Genomic DNA, 24,666 nt, shown 5'->3' with positions numbered 1-24,666 from the left:
TTGTTTAGTGTTCGTCCACTGTCTGTTTTGTCTGTCTATTTATTTTGGCCAAAGTGGTGTTTGTTTTGTGTAAAAGTGTTTCGTTTTGTTCAAACATTTTATTTTATTTTTGTTAATAAAACACTGAGCGCCGCAGCATCTCAGTTTCACCCGCAGTTTCTGTGAGTTTTGGTTTAATTTCCTGGCCTGACGTCACCCCTACAGTCAGCCTGTTCACAATGAATTTCAATAAATGAATCTGCTTTGCTTAGTGTTTAAATACTGAGAAACTGCAAGCTTGTTGTATACTGGAGCCTTGCTTCAGTGTAAAGGGACTAAAACAGAATTCCTATCGTTTTTTTTAAATGGGTAGATTGCTTTATGTGCATTTATTATGACAGCCCCACAATAGTAGAGTAGTATAATATAGTGTATATATATATATATATATATATATATATATATATATATATTAGCTCAAAGAGATAATGGGTATCTGTAATAAAACAAAAGAAAAACACATTTTTTAGCAGACAAAACGAAATAAAACTAAAATTTGTGAAACATTAAACGAAAAATTCTAAAAAATAAAAATAATTTCCCGGGGCTCTAATTATAACCTCCATACCAGATGAGAAACTATAACTGTTCTAGTATATATCATACAGCAACCGGACACTGCTCTCCCATTGTTTTCTATAGAGCTCAGCTGTTCTATTATAACTCAATAATGGAAAGAGATGACACAAATTAACAACACCTGTTCTAAAAGCACTGCTTACTGATAGAACGCTTCACAACGGCGCTTCAGCCCTGCTCTCAAAAGTTAACTCTGTCAGTGGACTACAATGATTATTTCAGACAAACAAGAAAATATCTACAAAAAGTTGTATTATAAAAGTGACAATGACATTGCTGTGGTGCATTTTTCGGTAATAATGAAACTCCCTCGTTAAAATAATTCACTCGACCTTCTGTCTCAGGCCATTATCCCTTAAGTATAATCCAGGTTTAATAGATATCGGTCTGTGCCTGGGACTGTAATCACCTTCCAGGACCCCTTGGAAATAAGATGCATATTTAAATGGGTTCTCATTCTGGTTGAACAAGAATGAAATAAGCTGTATTAATAATTCAATAATCGTACAGAAAGAATGTTTCATTGCTTCTCTGAACAATGCTCCCCACAGTTTAAAGGATGGACAAATGCAACATATTAAAAGTGATTTTGCCTTTTTTTTTTTAAGTAGCCTACATTGTAAACTAGAAATGCCTTTGCAATCCGAGGGCACTGACCTTGAAGGACTGTACGAATGTCCAGAGCAGGATGCGGATGGTGTAGCCCTGTCTCAGGAGTTTGATGAGTCGGGCAGCGCGGAACAGCTTCAGGAAACTCATGTTGAATGTGTTGAGCAGCTGAGCAGGACACAAGGAGAGCATTACAGACACTCAGCAACTGCAGGAGCAATGCAGCCTGACAGCAACTGGAGGACAGGTCTGCAGTGTTGAAGAACAAGTCTGCTTTCATTAAAGATATGTTTGATATTAAAGCAACTATTCTAGTTTGTGGTTGGTTTCTTTAACAGTAGTCTTGAAACATTTAAAACATACACATCTTTATTGAATTTGTTTTCACCCAAAAGCTGTTGCTCTAGTAATGTGGGTACATCACTTTAACATGACACTTTCATTGAAAACTTCCCTGACACTTCAATCAATATACCAGTCTTATATTGTTCTGTGTGTCTCCAGAAGTGAGTTGTAATCATGTACTGTAATCATGTGATGGTGTATTCACACCTGTCATGAAGCTTTAGAACATTAGTGCTACCTGGAGAGGGAAGAACTCAAACTGACTGTCTGATTTGTACCCAACTTACATCTGGATACTTAGAAGATACAGTCTTTTTTACGCTATCTTTCCATTGTTTTTGTCTTTCTTTCTCTTTCCTTCCTCTTCCCTTTACAGACTGAATACCCTCTATAGCTCCATGAGAACTCCAGGGGTTTCAAATAAGATTCCCCTGTCCGGGCCCACTCCTGTGACTACCTTATTGTTCTACTCCTGACATGGGGATTCTGGAGACGGCTGATTTTATTACCTGCGTGTCGGCCAGGATGATCTCAGTGATGCTGCCCAGGACCGTGATGAAGTCAAATATGTTCCACGTGTCCCGGAAGTAGTTCTACAAGAGAGAATACAAGATTATGAAACACACAGAAACACAGAGCGGTCATGTTTCTAAATATCAATCCATTTCAAATCCTGGAAATGCAAGGAGCAACACAACATGCAAGGAGCGACAGCATTCCCCTAGTGGACTGAGCTGAAACTACATAAGGGAATATTAGTCATTTAAACTACACATCTTGTTTAAATGCTTCAGTCAAAGATAAGAGCAGAAAACTGTTGAAACTCAGCACTGCACGAATGAGTCCAGCATCTAAACATGGACAACATATTTAGATGCTGTAGTTTTATGCACTTAACTCTACCTTGGTTGGTACGTTTAAATTAACTGGCCATGGTCTGCTTCTACTTACCAAAAATCCAAAAGCCATGATTTTCAAGATGCACTCCAGTGAGAAGAGGATGGTGAATGCAGTGTTCAGGTGCTTCAGTACGTGGTCATAGGCAGCAGGAGCTGAGTAATACTAGACAGTGGAAAAGACTGGCCTGTAAGAAACTGCTGGGAAAGTATGTCAACATTCTTCAGACAATATACAGGAGGGGCAGGGACTGAGGATTGGATGTGGCAAAGGTACAACAAAGTGGAGTAAGTGAAAGCATGGTGAAGCACAGAGAATATCATGAACCAGCCCCTTCTCAAAGTTTACTGCTTTGGTTTCCCCTGGTAAAAGCACAGCAAAGTCAGTAAAGTACAAAGAAGAGAAAGAACCAGCCCCTTCTCAAAGTTTACTGCTTTGGTAAAAGCACAGGAAAGTGTACAAAAGAGAAGAAGATTAATATAGAATCTGCAATGCAGACTATAGTAGAGCACAGTCAAGTATGATAACGCATAGAGATAATGAATCTAGAATATACAGTACTGTGCAAAAGTTTTAGGCAGGTGTGAAAAAATGCTGTAAAGTAAGAATGCTTTCAAAAATAGACATGTTAATAGTTTATATTTATCAATTAACAAAATGCAAAGTGAGTGAACAGAAGAAAAATCTACATCAAATCAATATTTGGTGTGACCACCCTTTGCCTTCAAAACAGCATCAATTCTTCTAGGTACACTTGCACACACATATTTTGAAGGAACTCAGCAGGTAGGTTGGCCCAAACATCTTGGAGAACTAACCACAGTTCTTCTGTGGATTTAGGCAGCCTCAGTTGCTTCTCTCTCTTCATGTAATCCCAGACAGACTCGATGATGTTGAGATCAGGGCTCTGTGGGGGCCATACCATCACTTCCAGGACTCCTTGTTCTTCTTTACACTGAAGATAGTTCTTAATGACTTTCGCTGTATGTTTGGGGTCGTTGACATGCTGCAGAATAAATTTGGGGCCAATCAGATGCCTCCCTGATGGTATTGCATGATGGATAAGTATCTGCCTGTACTTCTCAGCATTGAGGAGACCATTAATTCTGACCAAATCCCCTCCATTTGCAGAAATGCAGCCCCAAACTTGCAAGGAACCTCCACCATGCTTCACTGTTGCCTGCAGACATTCATTCGTGTACCGCTCTCCAGCCCTTCGGCGAACAAACTGCCTTCTGCTACAGCCAAATATTTCAAATTTTGACTCATCAGTCCAGAGCACCTGCTGCCATTTTTCTGCACCCCAGTTCCTGTGTTTTCGTGCATAGTTGAGTCGCTTGGCCTTGTTTCCACGTCGGAGGTATGGCTTTTTGGCTGCAAGTCTTCCATGAAAGCCACTTCTGACCAGACTTCTCCGGACAGTAGATGGGTGTACCAGGGTCCCACTGTTTTCTGCCAATTCTGAGCTGATGGCACTGCTGGACATCTTCCGATTGCGAAGGGAAGTAAGCATGATGTGTCTTTCATCTGCTGCAGTAACTTTCCTTGGCCGACCACTGTGTCTACGGTCCTCAGCGTTGCCCGTTTCTTTGTGCTTCTTCAAAAGAGCTTGGACAGCACATCTGGAAACCCCTGTCTGCCTTGAAATTTCTCCCTCGGAGAGACCTTGCTGATGCAGTATAACTACCTTGTGTCTTGTTGCTGTGCTCAGTCTTGCCATAGTGTATGACTTTTGACAGTAAACTGTCTTCAGCAACCTCACCTTGTTAGCTGGCTTTGGCTGTTCCTCACCCAGTTTTATTCCTCCTACACAGCTGTTTCTGTTTCAGTTAATGATTGTGTTTCAACCTACATATTGAATTGATGATCATTAGCACCTGTTTGGTATAATTGTTTAATCATACACCTGACTATATGCCTACAAAATCCCTGACTTTGTGCAAGTGTACCTAGAAGAATTGATGCTGTTTTGAAGGCAAAGGGTGGTCAGACCAAATATGGATTTGATTTAGATTTTTCTTCTGTTCACTCACTTTGCATTTAGTTAATTGATAAATATAATCTATTAACATGTCTATTTTTGAAAGCATTCTTACTTTACAGCATTTTTTCACACCTGCCTAAAACTTTTGCACAGTACTGTACAATGCAGACTGTAGTATAGCACAGACAAGCATGGTAAAGCACAGAATGTGTTAAAGCATTGCAATTGCTTAACCACTGTGAATTAAGATAAATGCCTGATACTGATGGATAGGAAAGCACAGTGAACTGCTAAGTGACTGTGCACATTTAACACAGTATACTCTTGTTAGGGCTAAGCATTTGACCACACTGTCTGTCTGTTGTACCCTGTGATGGGGAGCGGGTGTTAAACTCTGTGTTTGTATGTCTACATTGAGTGTGCTGAGATGTTTGTGGTGGGTGGTTTAGTCTGGGGATGGGATAAAGGAGACGTGACACATTTTTGTAGCACAGATTCTGGGTCAGAGATGAGATTTCTTTTAGGGGTTTTGTTAATAGAGATATACTGCTGTTGTTTTGCTGTGCAGCCTTGCAGTTTACCCTCTCACACACTCTCTTCTGCTCTTTACATTCTATCTTTTTTATTCTTACATATTATGTCAATTTGCATTCCCTTTGTAATGATCCTTTATTAATTGGTCACTGTACCTTTAAGTAATGTATATAGCTGTGCCATCTACTGGGTTGTACTCTATGGAATATCTCTCAGTTGGGAGGAGGGCAGACAGCTGTGTAGAGGTGAAATGTATAGTAAAGAAGGAGCTGTGGAACTAGGCGATGTATGGTCTGAAGCATTTGAATACTAAAAATGTGCTCTGTGCTTGTACCCACAATCCATGTCTGAACTATATACTACCTTCTGGCCTGGATTAACACCAAACCAGCCTAAAAGAAACTGTAGGTAGGTAATGAAATGGCTGTGTTACCTTCATCATGAGCACCACGGTATTGAGGGCGATCATGGTCAGCACAGTGTACTCGAAGGAGGGCGACACGACAAAGTGCCAGACTCTGTACTGAAAGGTCTGCCTGTTCTGAGGCATGTAGCGCGTCAGGGGCTTGGCATTGATAGCAAAGTCAATGCAGGCTCTCTGAAACAACGAGAAAGACAAGAACATCTATCAATGAAGGGCACTATGTACAAATGCATTTAGGAGTTTTACATTATTTTGTGCATTCACTGGCTACAAAATTAAAGCACCTCTCTCAAAAACAAAAATTATACAGTATTTAAAAAATACACTTTTAATGGAATATTATACTGTGCGTCTGGGTGCTCCAAAGCATATTTCTTTGCATATTTCAATGGTCAGCTTGCAGCCGTGTGATGTCACAAGAGTGGCTTCATCAAGCTTTTAATTCAGAGCATCCGCAGTGTTTAATCCGTAAAACAAAAATAAATGACTTAAAAGTAATATTTATAGGGCTGATATTAACACGTTTTCCCTTACTCTGGTACATTGCATTTTTTTTTATGCAGTTTGGACATTTAAATGATAATGAATCACCCTGCTCTTACAAAGTAAATACATTGAGCCTCAGAATCTTGGGAGGACTGGGTGGGGCCTACACAAATTACCTCTGATGTATGACAACCAGAAATCAGCACAGAAAAAATGAAGCATGGCTTTCATTCTCGTTCGAAATGAATACCAATCTAGTTGGAGGATATTACTGTACAGCATTACAAACATTTTCATAAATATCTTTCAGATGCATGACCCCAGGAGGAAATACTGGTATCAAGTACAATACTATTGTACATATGCTTCTGCAGTAAGATACCATTATAAAGAGGGCTTGAACATTTCAGTTTTTATTTTCCAAATCTCTACCTTCCTTTAAATGTTAATTAGTTGTTGTTAAGCTGTCTCTGCATCCTAATAAAGAGGAAACTATTCATTGCAAACTGGGTTTAAGATTTTTTTTCTTCTTTGCTACTAATCAAGGAGATTTTAAATGATGGGCTTGCTATCAGTGTACACTCTGTACTGGGTATTTTATGCTGAAGAGGAAATCTGTCAGGACAACTCTGTTAAACGAGTGGGGAAAATAACTAGGCGACTGCCAGAATGAAATGCAATTAGGATCAGCGGAAAACATAATTGGTCACCTCTGTTTGAAATCAAAATAAGGAGAAATACAATCGGCCTCAGTCAAGATATGAAGGTAAAAATAAGTGACACTCTTTTGTAATTATCAACTTTTTCTGAGTTTAATTAAGAAACATAATCGACTCAAAATTAGTTTAAAGGGACGTCATGTGATAATAAATAAAACCTGAAATCATATGACCACAATATGGTACTGCTAGGCTTTTTACTAAGCCGTATGAAGTCAGCATCTCAAATGGTTTAGAGACTGTGACACTGCCTGGTTTGTACCTCGTTCTTCTCCAGGCTGCACTCCTCCATCATCTTGTCCCCCTGCTCCTGGAAAGTGATGATGATCAGAGCCACGAAGATGTTTACGAAGAAGAAGGGGAATACCACAAAATAGACCACGTAGAAGATAGACATCTCCATGCGGTTCCCTCGACTCGGCCCACGGTCCTCCTCCGTCACATCCACTGAGTGCTGCAGGACCCTGCCAGGGAGAGGGGGTTAACGCACATTACCCAGGGAAAGAGAGCAGGGAGGGGGGGAGGTTAGACACTACCACAAGGAGAGAGCAGGGAGAGGGGGAGGTTAGACACTACCACAAGGAGAGAGCAGGGAGAGGGGGAGGTTAGACACTACCACAAGGAGAGAGCAGGGAGAGGGGGAGGTTAGACACTACCACAAGGAGAGAGCAGGGAGAGGGGGAGGTTAGACACTACCACAAGGAGAGAGCAGGGAGAGGGGGAGGTTAGACACCACCCACAAGGAGAGAGCAGGGAGAGGGGGAGGTTAGACACTACCACAAGGAGAGAGCAGGGAGAGGGGGAGGTTAGACACTACCACAAGGAGAGAGCAGGGAGAGGGGGAGGTTAGACACTACCACAAGGAGAGAGCAGGGAGAGGGGGAGGTTAGACACTACCACAAGGAGAGAGCAGGGAGAGGGGGAGGTTAGACACTACCACAAGGAGAGAGCAGGGAGAGGGGGAGGTTAGACACTACCACAAGGAGAGAGCAGGGAGAGGGGGAGGTTAGACACTACCACAAGGAGAGAGCAGGGAGAGGGGGAGGTTAGACACTACCACAAGGAGAGAGCAGGGAGAGGGGGAGGTTAGACACTACCACAAGGAGAGAGCAGGGAGAGGGGGAGGTTAGACACTACCACAAGGAGAGAGCAGGGAGAGGGGGAGGTTAGACACTACCACAAGGAGAGAGCAGGGAGAGGGGGAGGTTAGACACCACCCACAAGGAGAGAGCAGGGAGAGGGGGGGGTTAGACACTACCACAAGGAGAGAGCAGGGAGAGGGGGGAGGTTAGACACCACCCACAAGGAGAGAGCAGGGAGAGGGGGAGGTTAGACACTACCACAAGGAGAGAGCAGGGAGAGGGGGGAGGTTAGACACCACCACAAGGAGAGAGCAGGGAGAGGGGGAGGTTAGACACCACCCACAAGGAGAGAGCAGGGAGAGGGGGAGGTTAGACACTACCACAAGGAGAGAGCAGGGAGAGGGGGGATGTTAGACACTACCACAAGGAGAGAGCAGGGAGGGGGGGAGGTTAGACACTACCACAAGGAGAGAGCAGGGAGAGGGGGAGGTTAGACACCACCCACAAGGAGAGAGCAGGGAGAGGGGGAGGTTAGACACTACCACAAGGAGAGAGCAGGGAGAGGGGGAGGTTAGACACCACCCACAAGGAGAGAGCAGGGAGAGGGGGAGGTTAGACACTACCACAAGGAGAGAGCAGGGAGAGGGGGAGGTTAGACACTACCACAAGGAGAGAGCAGGGAGAGGGGGAGGTTAGACACTACCACAAGGAGAGAGCAGGGAGAGGGGGGAGTTAGCACACTCTACCTAGGGAGAGGATAAGGGAGAGGGGGAGGTTAAATCACACTGTTGTGCCACTACAGTCAGAGTGTGTGTGTTGTGGTACTCACTGCGGCCAACCTTCCCCGGTGGAGACAGTGAAGAGGGTCAGGAGTGCATAGATGATGTTGTCATAGTGGAAATCATGATGCTTCCACTCCCTCTTCTTCCTCTCCATCTTGTCCATTTTGTCTTTATCAAATTCGAGGTAGTAGCCCCTAAACAATAACCATGACACAAAGACAAGACAGGCCACATTGATAACGAAGCACCTGCCAAACAAGCTCTTGGTGTCCCATCATGACTAGATATGGAAAGCATATTGTTTATCACATGTAACTTCAGTTTTTTATCTTATACTATCCAAAACTACAGTTTTAGACAAAAAAAAAGATTATTTCCACTAATGGTTGGAATACACATGAGGTCAATACAACAACCTTCCCAGTGCCTGTTATGACAAGAGGTCTCATCATTTTACTGTCCCTTGTCATGAATATATTGTTAAGCATTGTAACAGGGTGCCACCTACAAATAAATAAGCATGGTCTCTTTAAAAAACATACAGCCTCCATCTGGTTACGTGAGGACCCGTTTTAATCTGATTGGGAAGCTGAAATCTCGTGAGATGTAGTAGCCAACCAGGTTTAATGGAGGTGCGTTTAAAATGCAGATGTGCACGGTAACTGCAATGGCTCATCTGAGGATTATTTTTTAGTGATCTACTTAAGAAAATACTTAAAACAGTAAATATAACTCTTATGAATGTTTCACACATTTCCTATCCGGATCTATATGCACCTTTGTTTTCTCTGACATTGTATCATCAATTTGATGTGTGTCTGTAAAAGCCTGATGTGAAAGTCCTTTTGTTTTCGTGGCACAGCAGGAGCACAATCATTCTAAAAGGTGATTGGTGTTTGATGCATTGGATGCTGCTGTATCCAGGGGGATATCAGTTGTATTGACTTGAAACTTAGACAGTATAACAATTAAACAATGCATTTCCATATTGCCATTATACAATGCATATGAGGTCATTTGAAATTAAAAACAAGAGAAAATAGTTTAAAGAGAGCTGTGGTGATATCCTGAGCTCTCAAATCACTTAGCCCATTGAAATGAATAAGAGGACAATCCTTGGCATTGTATAATAGCCTTTATTCCGCAGTTGATCAGTTCTAAATGCTTGGCAGTGCATCCACAGTGATTTTGCTGAAGATCTTGTTTTTCAGCTCCAGGAGCGTACCTGCACTCCTTCTCAGTGTCCTTGGACTCGTCGGTGCAGTAGAAGAACTTCCCTTTGAAGAGCTGCACCGCGATGACAGCGAAGATGAACATGACGAGCTTGTAGACAATCAGGATGTTAAAGACGTTCTTTAGAGAAGTCACCACGCAGTCAAACACTGCCTGCAGAGAAACAAGCACAGGCATACTTATCTATACAGGCCACCTAAAGTATATCCAAACACAGACAAAACTTGCTCCAAAATCTGTCTTTATGGGTGTTAGCAATGACACCTCAACATGCCCTAAATTGACAGGAATAAAGGTCATAGCATGCTTAATTCTGGTTAGTGAGTTCTGTCTTGTTTTTGAGATGTCAGAAGTACTGTAGCCCCATTATCAACCAGTCTTACAACATGATTGTTATACATGTTTACCATAATATATGTGTATTTTTTATAGGGAAATATGAAGGTAAATTATGTTACTGGTAATTACTGTGCTAGCCCCAAGGCATTTAAAATAGAGATGCACATTCCCGTGGTGGTTTGTTCGCGTGATTGGATACCTTGAGCTTTGGCAGTCTCTTGATGGTCTTCAGGGGTCGGAGGACGCGTAGAACTCTCAAAGACTTGATAGTCTTGATATCCCGTCCTTTGGTAGTCCTGGGGGTTTGAATAGAGAGAGGCAGTCAGTGACTGTTAGAAATGTACCCCACCCCCCGTAAGGACATACATTACACTACAATCAGGGCTTCTGTTCAGTGTTTATTTCCATCCAAAACATCGAACTTTCAATCGTGAAAAAACTCCTATTTTTGTTACAAGAGAAACACATTTTCATTTTACAAATATATGTATTAATTAATTTATTCTTAATGTATTTATTTAAACATGCACAAATGTCCATAAGTGCAGACAACGTAATACATGATGATTAATAACACATATGATGGGATACAAACAGATACCAAAAATGAAATATTATGCAGATGGTATAAAGTATTAAACAAGTAAACACTCTTAGTATTACAATATTGTAATATTAACATGGCATTAAAAAAACGAGTTGGGCAGGAGTAAACAGGTACTTGAAATATATTAAAACTGAAGTCAATGTCCTAAGGAAGAGGTTTCTTCAAGTTTTACCTAAATGCTTGTCTACAGAAGTCTGTATTATAATGTTTATTAAACAACCCCAATGTTATTGATGTTTGGTTTGTATTCATGACTGCATGTTTTTCATGGAATTGAGCACTTTTTAAACTAACAAGTCAGCATTGTCTCTATAGCAATCGTTTGGTGTTCGGTTGAAATGCAGCTTGTGGAAATGAAACAAACAGAAAGGGGTGATGAAGTGAAGAGAGGAATAGCTGGCTTCTGAAAACATCCTCCCATACATGAATAAAAACACTTGACAAGTTGCTGCTGGGTTTTAATGTGCTTATGTAGGGTCAGCAGTGAATTAATCAACCAGTTTGGGAGATAATTACCTGGCAAATTAATTGTAGGAGGCTATTAAACCCAGAACTGTATTTAAAGATAAAGACCTGTTTTATTTCCAGTGGAAATTTCCATTTTGTTTTGATGAATGATTGAGACAAAATGGAAACAGGGTGGGCCATTTTATTTCACTGTTCTTTTGTGCTGCCTATACCGAGCAACTGAAAATATTCAAATAAAGAATGATTATTACAGAGCAATTTGATTACTTGAAGCCAATGTTTTTGTTAATATCAAATTGGAACCTGACAACTGCATAACCACAACTGAGTACAAAGATGGAGAGTTGTGTCATTAGAGTAGGGTGACACATTCAAATTCCCTTTCTATTTTAAATCTAATTGAATGAACCAGATATTGAAAAGATATTCAAGATGAACCGGGTCTGTGTGAACTAGAATATCATATTAACAGAAACTCTTTACAGTAGATGTCAGTATATTGTGCTGCAATAGCTGCATGAACTAAAGCTCTTCTGTTGAAACAATATGCTTGGAGTGATTCAGAAACTCACCGCAGGAAAAACTAAAACATAATCGCGGAACATGCCTTTTTTGATTTGTTTTAGGTTCAACAGTAGCAACGCCATTGGATGAAAAAAGAGTGGAAGGGAGTATGAGACAAAGAGACAAAGAGAAATCATTTACCCCATCACATTCCTGTCAAGAGCCCCACAGCGACATAATCCACAGGAACAACAGAGAAACAGAAAGAGAGATACACACTCAATATACAGCAGAGATTCACAAGGAAAGCTACACGGATACATTCCCCACACACAAACAAACACGCACTGGCACCCGGCTCAACTCTCAGCATGCTCTATGGCAGAGTCTTCACCCTGTATTCACAAAAGTGTTTGTCAGGCAACATTAACATTTAATAAAAATGTGTTCACTGTAATATTCCCCAAACATAACTCTATGACACTTCCACAGCTACAATTTAGCAAAGGAGTCAGGAACGGATTAAATATAAAAATGTACAACATGTGGCAACACAGTGTTAATGTGCCCGCTACTATACAAGCACTGTAGTGTGTTTTTAATCAGTGTGTTTTTAACACATGCTATCTTAACTGGTGATTCTGTTTGGTATGTATATGCTACCATAAGTGCGCACAGGTGTGTTTTTGTCCCCATTACAAAACTATTTTAATACCCAGATGAAATCCTAGAAGAATCATTTTAGCAGGTTATCAACATTATCAGCGATGGCAACACAATAAATATTACACATTGGTCCTGATACAGCATTACAGGATGCGAGTACTAATATGGTGATTTAATTAAATTGCCAGCATTGTAATACAATTGTATGTCTAATTATAACTATTGTAGAATTCTACTAATGACAGCCTTATCCCATTGCAGCGGGCCTTGTCCCTTATTACTAGCCATTGAATGACCATAGTAGTGCCACTGTATGCATTTCCATTAAACAGCCTTTAGTAAAGATTTTAGACCTTCAGAATCTTCTGTCCAGTAATTCTGTAATTCATAATGAAAGATTAAGGATTTTTTTAAAAATACACTTTAAAGGGTTAATAATATTTATTATATTGTATAAAGCATCTTATCATGGTCATTCCCACACAATAAGCCAATATTTTCACCGATAAATATAGCAGATTCCTATTTGAAGGTCAACGCATAGGTCTATATATCCAGGCTAAATATACATATCATTGACAAAATAGATATATTTTAGTTATTTAAAAACAAAAATAAATACACAAGGTTCTGCAGTCACCTACACATTAAACAGCAGTGGATGAGAAAATCTATTAGTCACACAGAGAAAAAGAGAGAGAGAGAGAGAGAGAGAGAGAGAGAGAGAGAGAGAGAGAGAGAGAGAGAGAGAGAGAGAGAGAGAGAGAGAGAGAGAGAGAGAGAGAGAGAGAGAGGGGAGGGGAGGGGGGCTGGAATATGGTATCAAGAGTTGCCACATGATGTGCCCCACATTTCACAACTCCCACTGTAGCCCATAGGGGGTGCTGCTTCTCACTATTCAGAGGTTTCAATCCCCATGTGTTCAATGGGTTCCATTTGCTTCAATGATCCGTTCCTGGCAGGATGTTGTAAACAGCTGATCGGAGCATCACCACTGCAAGGCCCTGGTGGAATTCTTGATTCCCGTTGATAAGCTCTTAAAGCTGCAGCAGCATTGCTCTTGTTGGCATAATAAAGGGTACGAGGCTTATTCAGTGTTCCAGGGTCAGCATGTTGTCTGTGCTGGACAGAATTAACCTGTTAGCGCACTAAGAGCTGCCTTTTAAAGATGCTGGTTAATAAACTGTATATTAGAGACACACAGACAACACCATATGGGCCACAAAGGGAGTTGTGACAATGTGAAGAGCAGCATGGGGCAATTCTAACTACCCAATTCCTATGCTCTTTCTCTCTCTCTCTGTGACTGACAACTTCATTTTTGACGTTACTCAGAAGAGAGAATGTGAAACTCACGCTAAAGCAAAGGCAATGAGTGCTCCCACAACCACGATGAAATCCAGAATGTTCCACAGGTCTCGGAAGTATGAGCCATCGTGTAGAATCAGACCCTGATCGATCATCTGAAACAACAGTATCAAAGTTACAATATCAATGTACGACAGGCTGGAAGTAAAGGCAGAGGCTTTGCTGCTTCATTCGATAATATTCAATGTACTTGTTTCTGAGCAGCTGACCCACAGACTGGAGTGTGACAGGAGCATCAAAGAGGAGACAAGCTGGGTGCCGGTCATGTCTAACACCAGCCTGGAATCAGAAAGACATGCGGGAAGCCCCCTCGGTTCTTACTGGAATACTGTGCTAACAAGGATGGACACGGAATAAAATAATACTGAACTTTACATTCTACATGACAGATAAATATAGAACTGAATTATTATGTTAGTATCGAGTCAGCTCAAAAGAATAACTTTATTTCAAAACTTAGTGGTTTATTACAGTAGCTTCACAAATAAACACTGAAAATGAATAACCCTAGTCATAACTCATTTTAATACAGACTGTGTGTAATGATAATCATTTTGAATATGGGAGTGCATGTTTTTTTTTAATACAAGCTGTGTGTAATGATAATCATTTTGAATATGGGAGTGCATGTTTTTTAATACAGACTGTGTGTAAGGATAATCATTTTGAATATGGGAGTGCATGTTTTTTTAATACAAGCTGTGTGTAATGATAATCATTTTGAATATGGGAGTTCATGTTTTTTAATACAGACTGTGTGTAAGGATAATCATTTTGAATATGGGAGTGCATGTTTTTTTTAATACAGACTGTGTGTAATGTTAATCATTTTGAATATGGGAGTGCATGTTTTTTTAATACAGACTGTGTGTAATGATAATCATTTTGAATATGGGAGTGCATGTTTTTTTTAATACAGACTGTGTGTAAGGATAATCATTTTTAATATGGGAGTGCATGTTTTTTAAATATAGACTGTGTGTAAGGATAATCATTTTGAATATGGGAGTGCATGTTTTTTAAATACAGACTGTGTGTAATGATAATCATTTTGAATATGGGGGTTGATGTTTTTTAGCATGCCTGCGTTCAGTGTTTTTGATCAATGGTGTGTGTTTGTGTAAATGGGTTTGGATTCCACGCTCACCTTTATAATCATCTCAAAGGTAAATACAGCGGTGAAAACATAATCAAAGTAACGCAGCACCTACGGGAGCAAAGGGAGAATCAGAGAATGAAAACATACATGTCAGTAACACGCATCCACAGCCTAAAAATCAGCCCTGCTTTAAAGAAGTGCTAACCTAGCCTTTCAAATACATTTTCGTACCTCTTATAAGCACTAGCAACACTGGTAGTACTTTAAAAGAGCGCTAACCAAGCTATTACATTTTGAACTTCTTAAATATTAGCAACATGATCACTGTAGCCCCCACCCTCTTTAAAAGAGTGAATAAGATTTAAGAATATGAATCTGAAAAGCACTCCTTTAGAGTGTGCTGTATTATAGTGTATTTTGACATGAAGGCCAGTAGGGGGTGCCGCAGCCCTAACAATCACACGAAACAGAAACTACACACAGCGGTGGACGGGTAACTCTTCAACTCAAAAATACCCCCTGGTATATTAAAAAACCCGCTCTACCAAGCCCCCATCTGCTTTAAATTATCTAGTTTTTTATTATTTATTTTTGTTATTAGCCCATTCACAAAGCATTTAATAAAACTGTTGTTGCTTATGCCCTTTTCTTATATAAACTTTATTTAATTAAACAAACAGACCTCACAAACAGCCAGCAACCAACTCAGGAGTTAAAGCCTAACACTGCATTTGTAGAGCGCCTTTAAATGAGCAAGCCTACTGTGTTTAACAGAAATCAGTCAGTTAATTTTCATTTAAATGCTAAATTAAGTGAGATTTCAAAAATTACAGAAGAAAGCTCTTAAACAGAAGCTGCAATAGTGAGATATCAAATAAACATGCTTCTATCATCTGTGGTTAATTGCAAGTATCATAAATAGATAAGTGGAAAGTAAAAATGAAAAATGTGTAACTGTTAACCCAGTAGTTTAAACCAGTAGTTTAATATATAACATCTAATTAAGGTGACCAGATTTTTAAGTTCTTAAACTGGGACAGTATGTAAATATTGTGAATAACTTCCAACACGGGGAACATCTCAGGTTCTTTTTTTCACTTTGGCAATGTTTGATCTAATATTATATTAAAAGTGAATGCAGAGACTCGTGGTGATATTCAGAGAGGAATCTTTTAAAAAACCTTTTTGTGAATAAATAATCTTATTGTCTTTGTAATGTCATTTCTACAGGACAGGTAGTCATTACATTACACAGTAGCAATTCAATAATATCAAATTCTAAGATTCAATTTTATTGCTGATTACTGCTGCAAATCTAGTCCTCTTTCTGCCTAGGAATTTTATTATTGCTAAAAACAACACAACATGTATATTTAAAGAAATAAAATAAATATTCTGAAACTTGTAAAATATTTTTACAACATGAATTTCACAAGTGCGAAAATAACTAGTTCATACATTATTTTGTATTATTCACGAAAATACGTTTCTTACAGGGTATCTGTGGTGAACTGAAAGTGAATATAGACTTATTTCAATAGAAAATGTTTCCAAAAACTTTTGCTACATTGTACAGCCCCTCCTATTGCTGTAATGGGCTATTTTAATACACAAAGTGTTCAAAGACGACAAGCTTCAGTGCACTGCGTTGTAAACATCGCACGGTAATGTGACATGACAGCGTTGATTTCCACAATTGTCGCCTATAGCTACACATGAAGCAAAGCCGTTTGCACGCAGATATACAAATATCATGGATGAAGAGAATAATTCCAACACAATACAATGGTACCTGTATGAGCCCTTATTGTTAGTCTACAGTAGTCTAACCTCTTCGGGCAGTGAGAGTGATGATTCAGACGAGGATAGCAGCTGCCAGTTTGTTTCAGCAACCTGGATAAACCCACCCGCAATTCTCTGTGATTGGTTGCAAATATGAACGTTGACTGTTCAGTAATTCTCCAGATTTGCACTGCGCTGTACAGCCGCTTTTTAAAAAAAATTTAGTGGTCGCCAATTATTGTTATTGTTTTCTCCACAATTTAGTAATGTCCAATTTTTTTTTTTTTTTTTGAGGTTCAGCCCACCGCTACCACACCTGACTCGGGTGCGGCGAAGACGAGCACACGCTGTCCTCCAAAGCGTGTGCCGTCAGCCGACCTCTTTTTTACACACTGTAGACTCACCATGCAGCCACCCAGAGCAACAGCGTCGGAGGACAACGCAGTCCTGGGCAGCTTACAGGCAAGCCCACAGGCGCTCGGCCAAACTACAGAGGTCGCTGGTGCGCAGTGAGCCGAGGACACCCTGGCCGACCTAACCCTCCCTCCCCCAGGGCGGCGCTCGGCCAATTGAGCGCCGCCACCTGGTACAGACGCTTTTTAATTCTACTGTTCGTTCAGCCTTCTTTATTCACATCAAGTGTTATACTGTAATAAGTTAGATATGGTAGAAACACAGCAGCCTGCATGAAAACACAATATTCTGTAATTTCTGTTACCAGCGCAACAATGGTCTGGGAAGAAATGAGCATCCCAAGAAAGGTTCTGGGGACACTGGGACCAGTTTTCCAAAAGTGGGACTGTCCTGTCCAAAACGGGACGTCTGGTCACCTTACATCTAATTGAACCGTGATAGAAGGTCATCTACTACGGTATATGGCTAGAATTTAGTTAAAGTAGCTGAAGCTAACAAAATAATTCCGAAAATCTCACCATTAGAGACATACTGTAGGTCTCAAATGTGCAGTTGTTAATACGTGATATCTTCCACTACTGTAGGTTAAAGAAAGTCCTCAGTTTCTGTGCCTTACTCTCTGGATATATGTTGCACTTCCTAAGTCATTTCACTTCAGACAGTTCACTTCAGAAGCATGATACTGGCTGAAAACATGTCAGTCAAAAGGGAAAGCACCTGGTTGGTTAATAACAAGAAATAAGTCATTGAAGGGGTGGGGACACTTTCACCCTCTAGGAAGTGCCACACTAACTGAAATGATGGTTTGCAAACAGATAACTCCTTAGAGGTATGTGACAAGCTGGCTTTAGTGGTGACGTCAGACCAGAAAGGAGTACACAGACAGGCAGTACTGGTGAGTGAATCTGAGGCGCTGATGCGCTCAGTGTTTTAATAAAACACAAAAAATAAAAAGGTTTAACAAAACAGAAAACAGGACACGGCACTTGAGGCCAAAATAAATAGACAAACAAAACGGATTAACACTAAACAGTGGAAGAACAGACAAACAAACACAGTGAGTAAAAATACTTATATTTTCCTTTGTTTTACTTTTATTTTCTCCTTCTCCACACCTGTTCTCCACTCACTGAACACACAACCCCGAGTGAGTAAAACGTGCATCTATATATACTGTTGTGCCAGGATTCAATTACTAATTAATTATTCACTTGAATCCCAGCACGTGAACTAATTCTGTGCAACCCCATGCTCACATACTATTACATACTTTAAATACACATGAAGTGAAGTGCAATCCCTGTGCCTAAATACAATTATACATTTTAAACACTCATGCTCATTACCCGCATTATATCCCGTGTACCAACTCCAATACACCAACATTAACACACTACATGCAACATATAACACACAAATGCACACAGAGGCGGGGCACATTGCCACAATGTACCATAGATCGGGCACGATTTTGAGGACACACGATTAAATGCAAACATAAGGGCAAAGTGCTCTACTGTTGCGCTGGATTGCGCGTCCCCTTCATGTTGCGATTTTGAAGGGAGTTTAAGCTGGGTGCTGGCGGAATTCACTTAGCACTGACCAATGAAGAAAGACTGCGAGTCAAACGCTGCTAGCAAATCAGCAGCAACTGACATTGCCTTTAAGAAAACAATAGCCCTAGTGATGGCCTTTGCTGTGATCTTGATGAACAAAAAGATGCTTTGTTATATTCATAAATATGAATTATATTGACACTTACAGGCCTTTGAAATATAGAGCTTATTTAAGATTTCTATAGGAACTGTGATTTGGAACGTGACTTCATTAACATTAGTGCTGCTGTGAAAAACAAATATGTGTATGTAATTTCTTTAAAAAAAAATTTAATACATAGGCCTACAGCTCATACTTCATATTTTCTAGAAGTAATGACATTATTTAGCTGAAGGTCTTCCGAATATCGGAGTATGTTTCAAAACCGACACACACAAAAAAAGTGAGAAAAATATTAAATGATCAGGAATAAATTATTAAACACAGGTATAAAAATATGTTTTTTAGAAAATATTTTAGATCAACAGAAAAGTTTATGAAGCCGGTAGCAGGGGTGTTGCGGCAAAACAAAGTACCGGAGTTGTTCTAAAAATCAATAATGGTACATTGTAAACAGTTTGCTTTTACTACATTTTACATTTAATTACATTAAATAATGAATCAGGGCCACGCCTGCGTGAAGGTTTCACTTCAGTAAGGAACTTTTTTCTGTTTATTCACGGTTTGTTGGTTGAGACGCACTGTGAGCCAGATTGCTGCAGGGAAGGTGTGGAGCGCTGAAGAAACATTTGCTGTAATCAACATTTGGGCTGACGATTAAATCCAGAGAAGCTTGGATGGAAGCGTCTTTAACAAGCGTGTCTCCCAAACAGTTTGCGAGAGGTTGGCTTTGGCTGGATTTCACAGGATGCCAGTCCAGTGCAGAGACAGATTAAAAACAAATGAAGAATTTAAATATATAAAAAGAGAAACCTAGCTAAAAAGTAAAAGGAGCGATGAGAACGTGAACAAAATAGGTAGCTATAATTGAAATACCCCTAATAATCAAAATACAAAGACTAAAGAATACAAATGGCAGATATGTCAGATACGATTACATAAACCAAACATGATTTTTTTTAAATGGTTAAAAGTAACGAATATAAAAAAGAAATATTAAAGTTTAAAATGAGACACGGCAGCCAAAGGAGTGCCAGCGGTCTCACAACCGTTGTTTCTGTATCCGTTGCCATTAATAAGTAATCAACTTCCAGGTGGTAAAAAGGTACCAAAGCCTTTGGCTCGGGACGCATAACTCCCGTTACGGTCAACGACCACACGGTAGAACCGGTAAATGTGTCCATAACTTAAAAAATTGGGCATTTGAGACCTACAGCTATGGCCAAAGGTTTTGCATCACCTAGAATTTTAGGATTGAGACATCATTTAAATGATATCGCAAAGGCCTACCAGAAGCCATACGTAATACAGTATTTCATGTTAGATTTCGAAATGTCACTTTTTTTTCAGTTTTTTGCTAAGTATATGGAAAACTACAAAGTGGTATGTAATTCAATATGTGGACGAGACATTAGTCAGCAGGTTTCGTTCGACTTTATGAAGCAATAAAGAAGAGTTTATGAAGAGTTAATTCTATAGGGCGATGCAACACCTATGGCCAGCGCTGTACAGTATATAACGAATGAAGGTGCACAACAGGTAAGATTTGTGGGATGGTTTTGTTAGCTACAATCACTTCAACTGCATGGTTTGCTTTGTTTGTAGGTAACATGTGACTGGCCTTTTAAAGCCTTTGAGGTGTGTGTGTATAAACACATGAAGCTCTCACTTTGTTCCACTTGGACCCAGTGGAAACAGGATCCTCTGCTGCCAGGGCAATGCTGCTTGCCACGATGACCAGGAGGATGCACATCTCAAAGTAGCGCAGGTTTACAATGTAGTGGCAGGCTCTTCTGATACTGTGAGAGACAGACACAGAATCACAGCAATTTAGTGTGCCAAATTACATTCAGACAGCTATTGTGAGACAGGTGGGTTGAAGTATATATATATATATATATATATATATATATATATATATATATATATATATATATATATATATATATATATGATAATAGATGGGCTTCAGTGAGTTACTGGAAAATAGTTCAATCTTGCGTTAATGTGACGTCATAAACTACGAGACCGTAAGGTCTAATAGTTTATAAACTGTCACAGAAACTCAAGATGGAATTATTTTCCTTTAACTCACTGAAGCCCATCTATTTTTTTTTTATTTTTATAATACATGGATATTAGTATCTGTAATGAAAAAAAGATAAACGGGTGTTAAGGTTCAAATTGCAAGTGAATTTAATGAATAACAATAACGTAAATGAAGTTCATATTTAAGAATCTTAAATATAATTTTCTTTTTGATAATTCAGGAACGGTGAATTAAACTGGGTAGATAATGAACTGCAAAAAATAACATATTTTTAAGGAAAAGGTGTTTCAATGGGGTGTGCTTTTTTTTGTTTTTTATTAGTCGCTGTCAGAGTCGAAGATTATTTGTCTTGCTTGCTTGTTTGGTGCTCCTGTTGGTGGGGGATGATTTTAAATCTTTATGCCTTTCTTTTCGAATGACTCAGGATGCAAATATAGCATTCATCCATGTATTATATAGATAGTATAATTAGGGCTTCTGATTTTCGGTGTTTATTCATTTTATTTTTCCGTGCTTATTTTTAGCTATTCTCGAGTTTTATATAAATCTTTTTTTTTTCTCGGGGCTTTCGGTTTTGATAGACTGTATGAAATTAGTGTTTTCAGTTATTTTCCAAAATGCTTGAGTGTTTTTTTCTGTCAAAAGATATAAAGTATTAACTCGACAGTACTTGCACACTTCAATTGTACCTTCTTTCCTTTCCCTATGGTCACAGGCATATTCTTCCGTGGGTTTTTGTGTGTAGACATTTTTTTACATTTCGCCACAATTTGCAATTCTGTTTTAACTCCGCCGTATCTTAAACGTAATACAACTTTAAATCCCACGAACAAGCCTCCATTCCTGATTGTAATCTTGTTTTAAATCTCGCAAGCGGAGTCTCCAATAGAAATGCAGGAATGTGCTGTCACAGTAGTTGGTACGGGTTTAAAGTATTCAGAACGAATCAGATATATGAATGACAGAAGTCAGGAAGGCAGGACATTGCACCGCTGCACTGGGAATTATTTTGTTTTATTTTATTTTATTTTTGAAGTAGGTTTTATTTTTTTTTAATGGGAAAGGGGTGAACGATGTGACTTGATTAACCATTTCCACTGTTTTTCCGGTGGTTTCCGGTGTTTATTGGCTATACACTACACCGATTTCCTTTTTTGTTGTATCGGGGGGTGTTTTTTTATCGGTTAAAACTGAAAATCAGAAGTCCTAAGTATAATAAAGTGAATATGTTATGATCCTGTTGTAGATAGGACTATGTCACTATTAATAAGAATTGGTGCCCAGTCCCTCTAGTAATAACAGTTGATCTCGTATCCTGAGTACCAGAAAAAGTGGAGACGACAAAGCCGATGATGTTGACGTTAGGTGTGATAAGTATGAGCTCTTCTGGACCCAAGCGAACCCTCTACACTGTATTTACACAAATACGATAGCATCACCATTATTAAAATGCAATGATTGGTTTAGTAAAAAATGCTGACAAATGTTTGAAGTCATAAAAGATTTTGTTGAAACTCTGCACATGTTATTATACAACAGAGGAGTGTAACAGTTCCCTGACATGACTGTGAATACGCAATACCAGATCACCAGGACCTACACCCGCAGGATGCCCTTATAAAGATTCAGCAAAGCTATAAGCAGTTCAGTATGTAAAACTACACATGACATAGGAACAGGCACAGATCTGTGCTGAAGAATGTACTTATCAAGTGTCATCACAATCGAATAAATGGTTTCACAAAATATATTTAAACTTCAAGGGCACCTCAACAATATCTGTGAGCGATACTTAATAAAATAGACACACTAAATGTAGAAAGATACAGCTTGTTTTGTTCTGTAATTGAATACTGAATGGATGCAATGGAGTGGTGTGGATCTTTGCTGGGAATACTGCGTGGCTGTGGTCAGTGTTTCTGGAGCAGTGTGGATCTTTGCTGGGAATACTGCGTGGCTGTGGTCAGTGTTTCTGGAGCAGTGTGAATCTTTGCTGGGAATACTGCGTGGCTGTGGTCAGTGTTTCTGGAGCAGTGTGGATCTTTGCTGGGAATACTGCATGGCTGTGGTCAGTGTTTCTGGAGCAGTGTGGATCTTTGCTGAGAATACTTTGTGGCTGTGGTCAGTGTTTCTGTAGCAGTGTGGATCTTTGCTGAGAATACTTTGTGGCTGTGGTCAGTGGTTCTTACGGGTTGGAGGCGCTGAAGATGAACATGCTGTGTGGTGGGACGGTTCTCGCTCCACTCAGCCCCCCCTCTGCATTCACTGCAATCGAGGCTTCTGCTTCCTTGCTGTTGACTGAAATAACAACAATGTCAACACATCAGCCCATAGGCAAGTGAAGCATATCATAGAGAAAGTGTAGGACTGACTGCTCAAACACATTGAAATCCCCCCTTAGTCTGCACTGCTAGCACATCACAGAAACCTTCAACACTGGACGAGACACACTTGTTTCCACTCTAACAATACACCCAGAGCTACTATTAAGCCATGCTGTCATTTCTTGGCCAGTCAGTGTAGGTAGATATTGAAGTCAAAGACAACCCAGTGTAATTCTTCATTTAGGACCCTAGTACTGTATATACGAAAAGAAACAAAATCCCTAATACCTACCTCAAAATGAAAAAAAAACCCAGCTGCTGCTGCTTACTGAGCACAGTACAGTATGTTCTTGTTGTGGTGCTGCACGCATAGTCACGTGGTCACCAGTTATTTGGCAGTGAAGAGAGCATGTCGGTAATACATGAAAACGGGTACTGTACTTCCTGGAATTTCAGATGTTCAGATTTCCAGCTCATATCACAATACATTTCAACAGGATTGTATAATATATGGATTTCTTAGGAGGCAACGCTTTTCCTTGATTCTTCTTGCATTTGAGTTTCCTTTGACAGTAAGATAGATATTAATATATGGTACAGGTCTAGCTGCTTTAGGCATGAAGTGTGACTCATCTGTGACTTATCTAACACACAGTGCTGAATGCTGGTCCTGGCACAAAACAAGTTGTAGGGAATAGAAGAAAATGAAGACTGATGTTGCTGAAACATTTGTCTACTCATCTGCCATAACGTATATGATTTAGTTTTTTGCAGGTATGGATGTAAGGATGTCAGTAACTTCACTCAACACATCTGTAAATACAAAGTTTAGACCTAAATCCTTTTAAACGTTTATCACACTCATGAAATGGTCAGGATGGTGAGCATCACAAAATTTAAAATCTCAAACACAAAATTACTACTATATTAATATACAGCGTCAATCATTATTTAGTAATTACTAAATTCAAAACAAGAGCAATCAAAAAGAAAACAGCGGCTGTTTTCTTACGTTTACAGTATACAATATTTACAGCGTGTCCAAGTATATTTACCTCCTGCCTCAGACACGCACACTGACATACAAAAAAAGTATTTACGTTTGGTCCTAATGCAGTTTCTGGGTCTACCGAAGGCCCTAACTCAGGGGTTCCCAAGCGTTTTTTTTTTTTTTACCTGAGGCCAACTTGTTCAGCTGCATTTGGCACTGCAGTCCACTATTAGCACTCCTTGGGAAAATGTCAAATTAAAAACATTTTATATGTTTAAACCTGTAACATTATAAATAAACCTAATCTAAACTGTCCTTTATTAATTTGAATAACTATTGTGAAAGATGGAAATCACATAGAATATGCACTGAGTGAAAATATATATATATTTTTAAACACTTTAATTTTAGTAAATAAAATAAATTGCAAAAACTAAACAGACGTTTTTATCAAACCTTTAAATTAGGCACCTTTGTATAATTGAACATTTTAGAAATGCAGTTATTTTTCTCTCATCAAACAAGAAAGTGGACATCTCTTATTATTCCCATTCATAAATACCTGCTCTTAAATCCTAATTTCTGAACACTGTGTAACTAACCCCCCCCCCCCCCCCAAAAAAAA

The 24,666-nt window shown here is 39.5% G+C and overlaps 1 protein-coding gene across 2 annotated transcripts in view; it reads right to left on the bottom strand.

Moving 5' to 3' along the window:
• The window catches only part of LOC117406186 (voltage-dependent R-type calcium channel subunit alpha-1E), a 156,322-nt gene that overhangs the window by 32,642 nt on the left and 99,014 nt on the right, over positions 1-24,666 (bottom strand). For both annotated transcript variants that reach the window (XM_059031925.1, XM_059031924.1), the window contains exons 20-31: positions 22,916-23,024; positions 20,346-20,475; positions 14,813-14,872; positions 13,654-13,760; positions 10,252-10,348; positions 9,706-9,866; positions 8,528-8,674; positions 6,879-7,080; positions 5,421-5,585; positions 2,524-2,634; positions 2,082-2,165; positions 1,276-1,395 (exon numbers count right to left, since the gene is read on the bottom strand). In XM_059031925.1, the coding sequence (XP_058887908.1) occupies positions 1,276-1,395; positions 2,082-2,165; positions 2,524-2,634; positions 5,421-5,585; positions 6,879-7,080; positions 8,528-8,674; positions 9,706-9,866; positions 10,252-10,348; positions 13,654-13,760; positions 14,813-14,872; positions 20,346-20,475; positions 22,916-23,024 (1,493 nt within the window). The remainder of the gene's footprint in view (positions 1-1,275; positions 1,396-2,081; positions 2,166-2,523; positions 2,635-5,420; positions 5,586-6,878; positions 7,081-8,527; positions 8,675-9,705; positions 9,867-10,251; positions 10,349-13,653; positions 13,761-14,812; positions 14,873-20,345; positions 20,476-22,915; positions 23,025-24,666) is intronic.

The sequence above is a fragment of the Acipenser ruthenus genome, chromosome 10, assembly GCF_902713425.1.
Source record: "Acipenser ruthenus chromosome 10, fAciRut3.2 maternal haplotype, whole genome shotgun sequence".
Taxonomy (NCBI): Eukaryota; Metazoa; Chordata; class Actinopteri; order Acipenseriformes; family Acipenseridae; genus Acipenser; species Acipenser ruthenus.
Note: the sequence above shows the minus strand (reverse complement) of the source record. Positions and strands in the feature narration are given on the sequence as shown.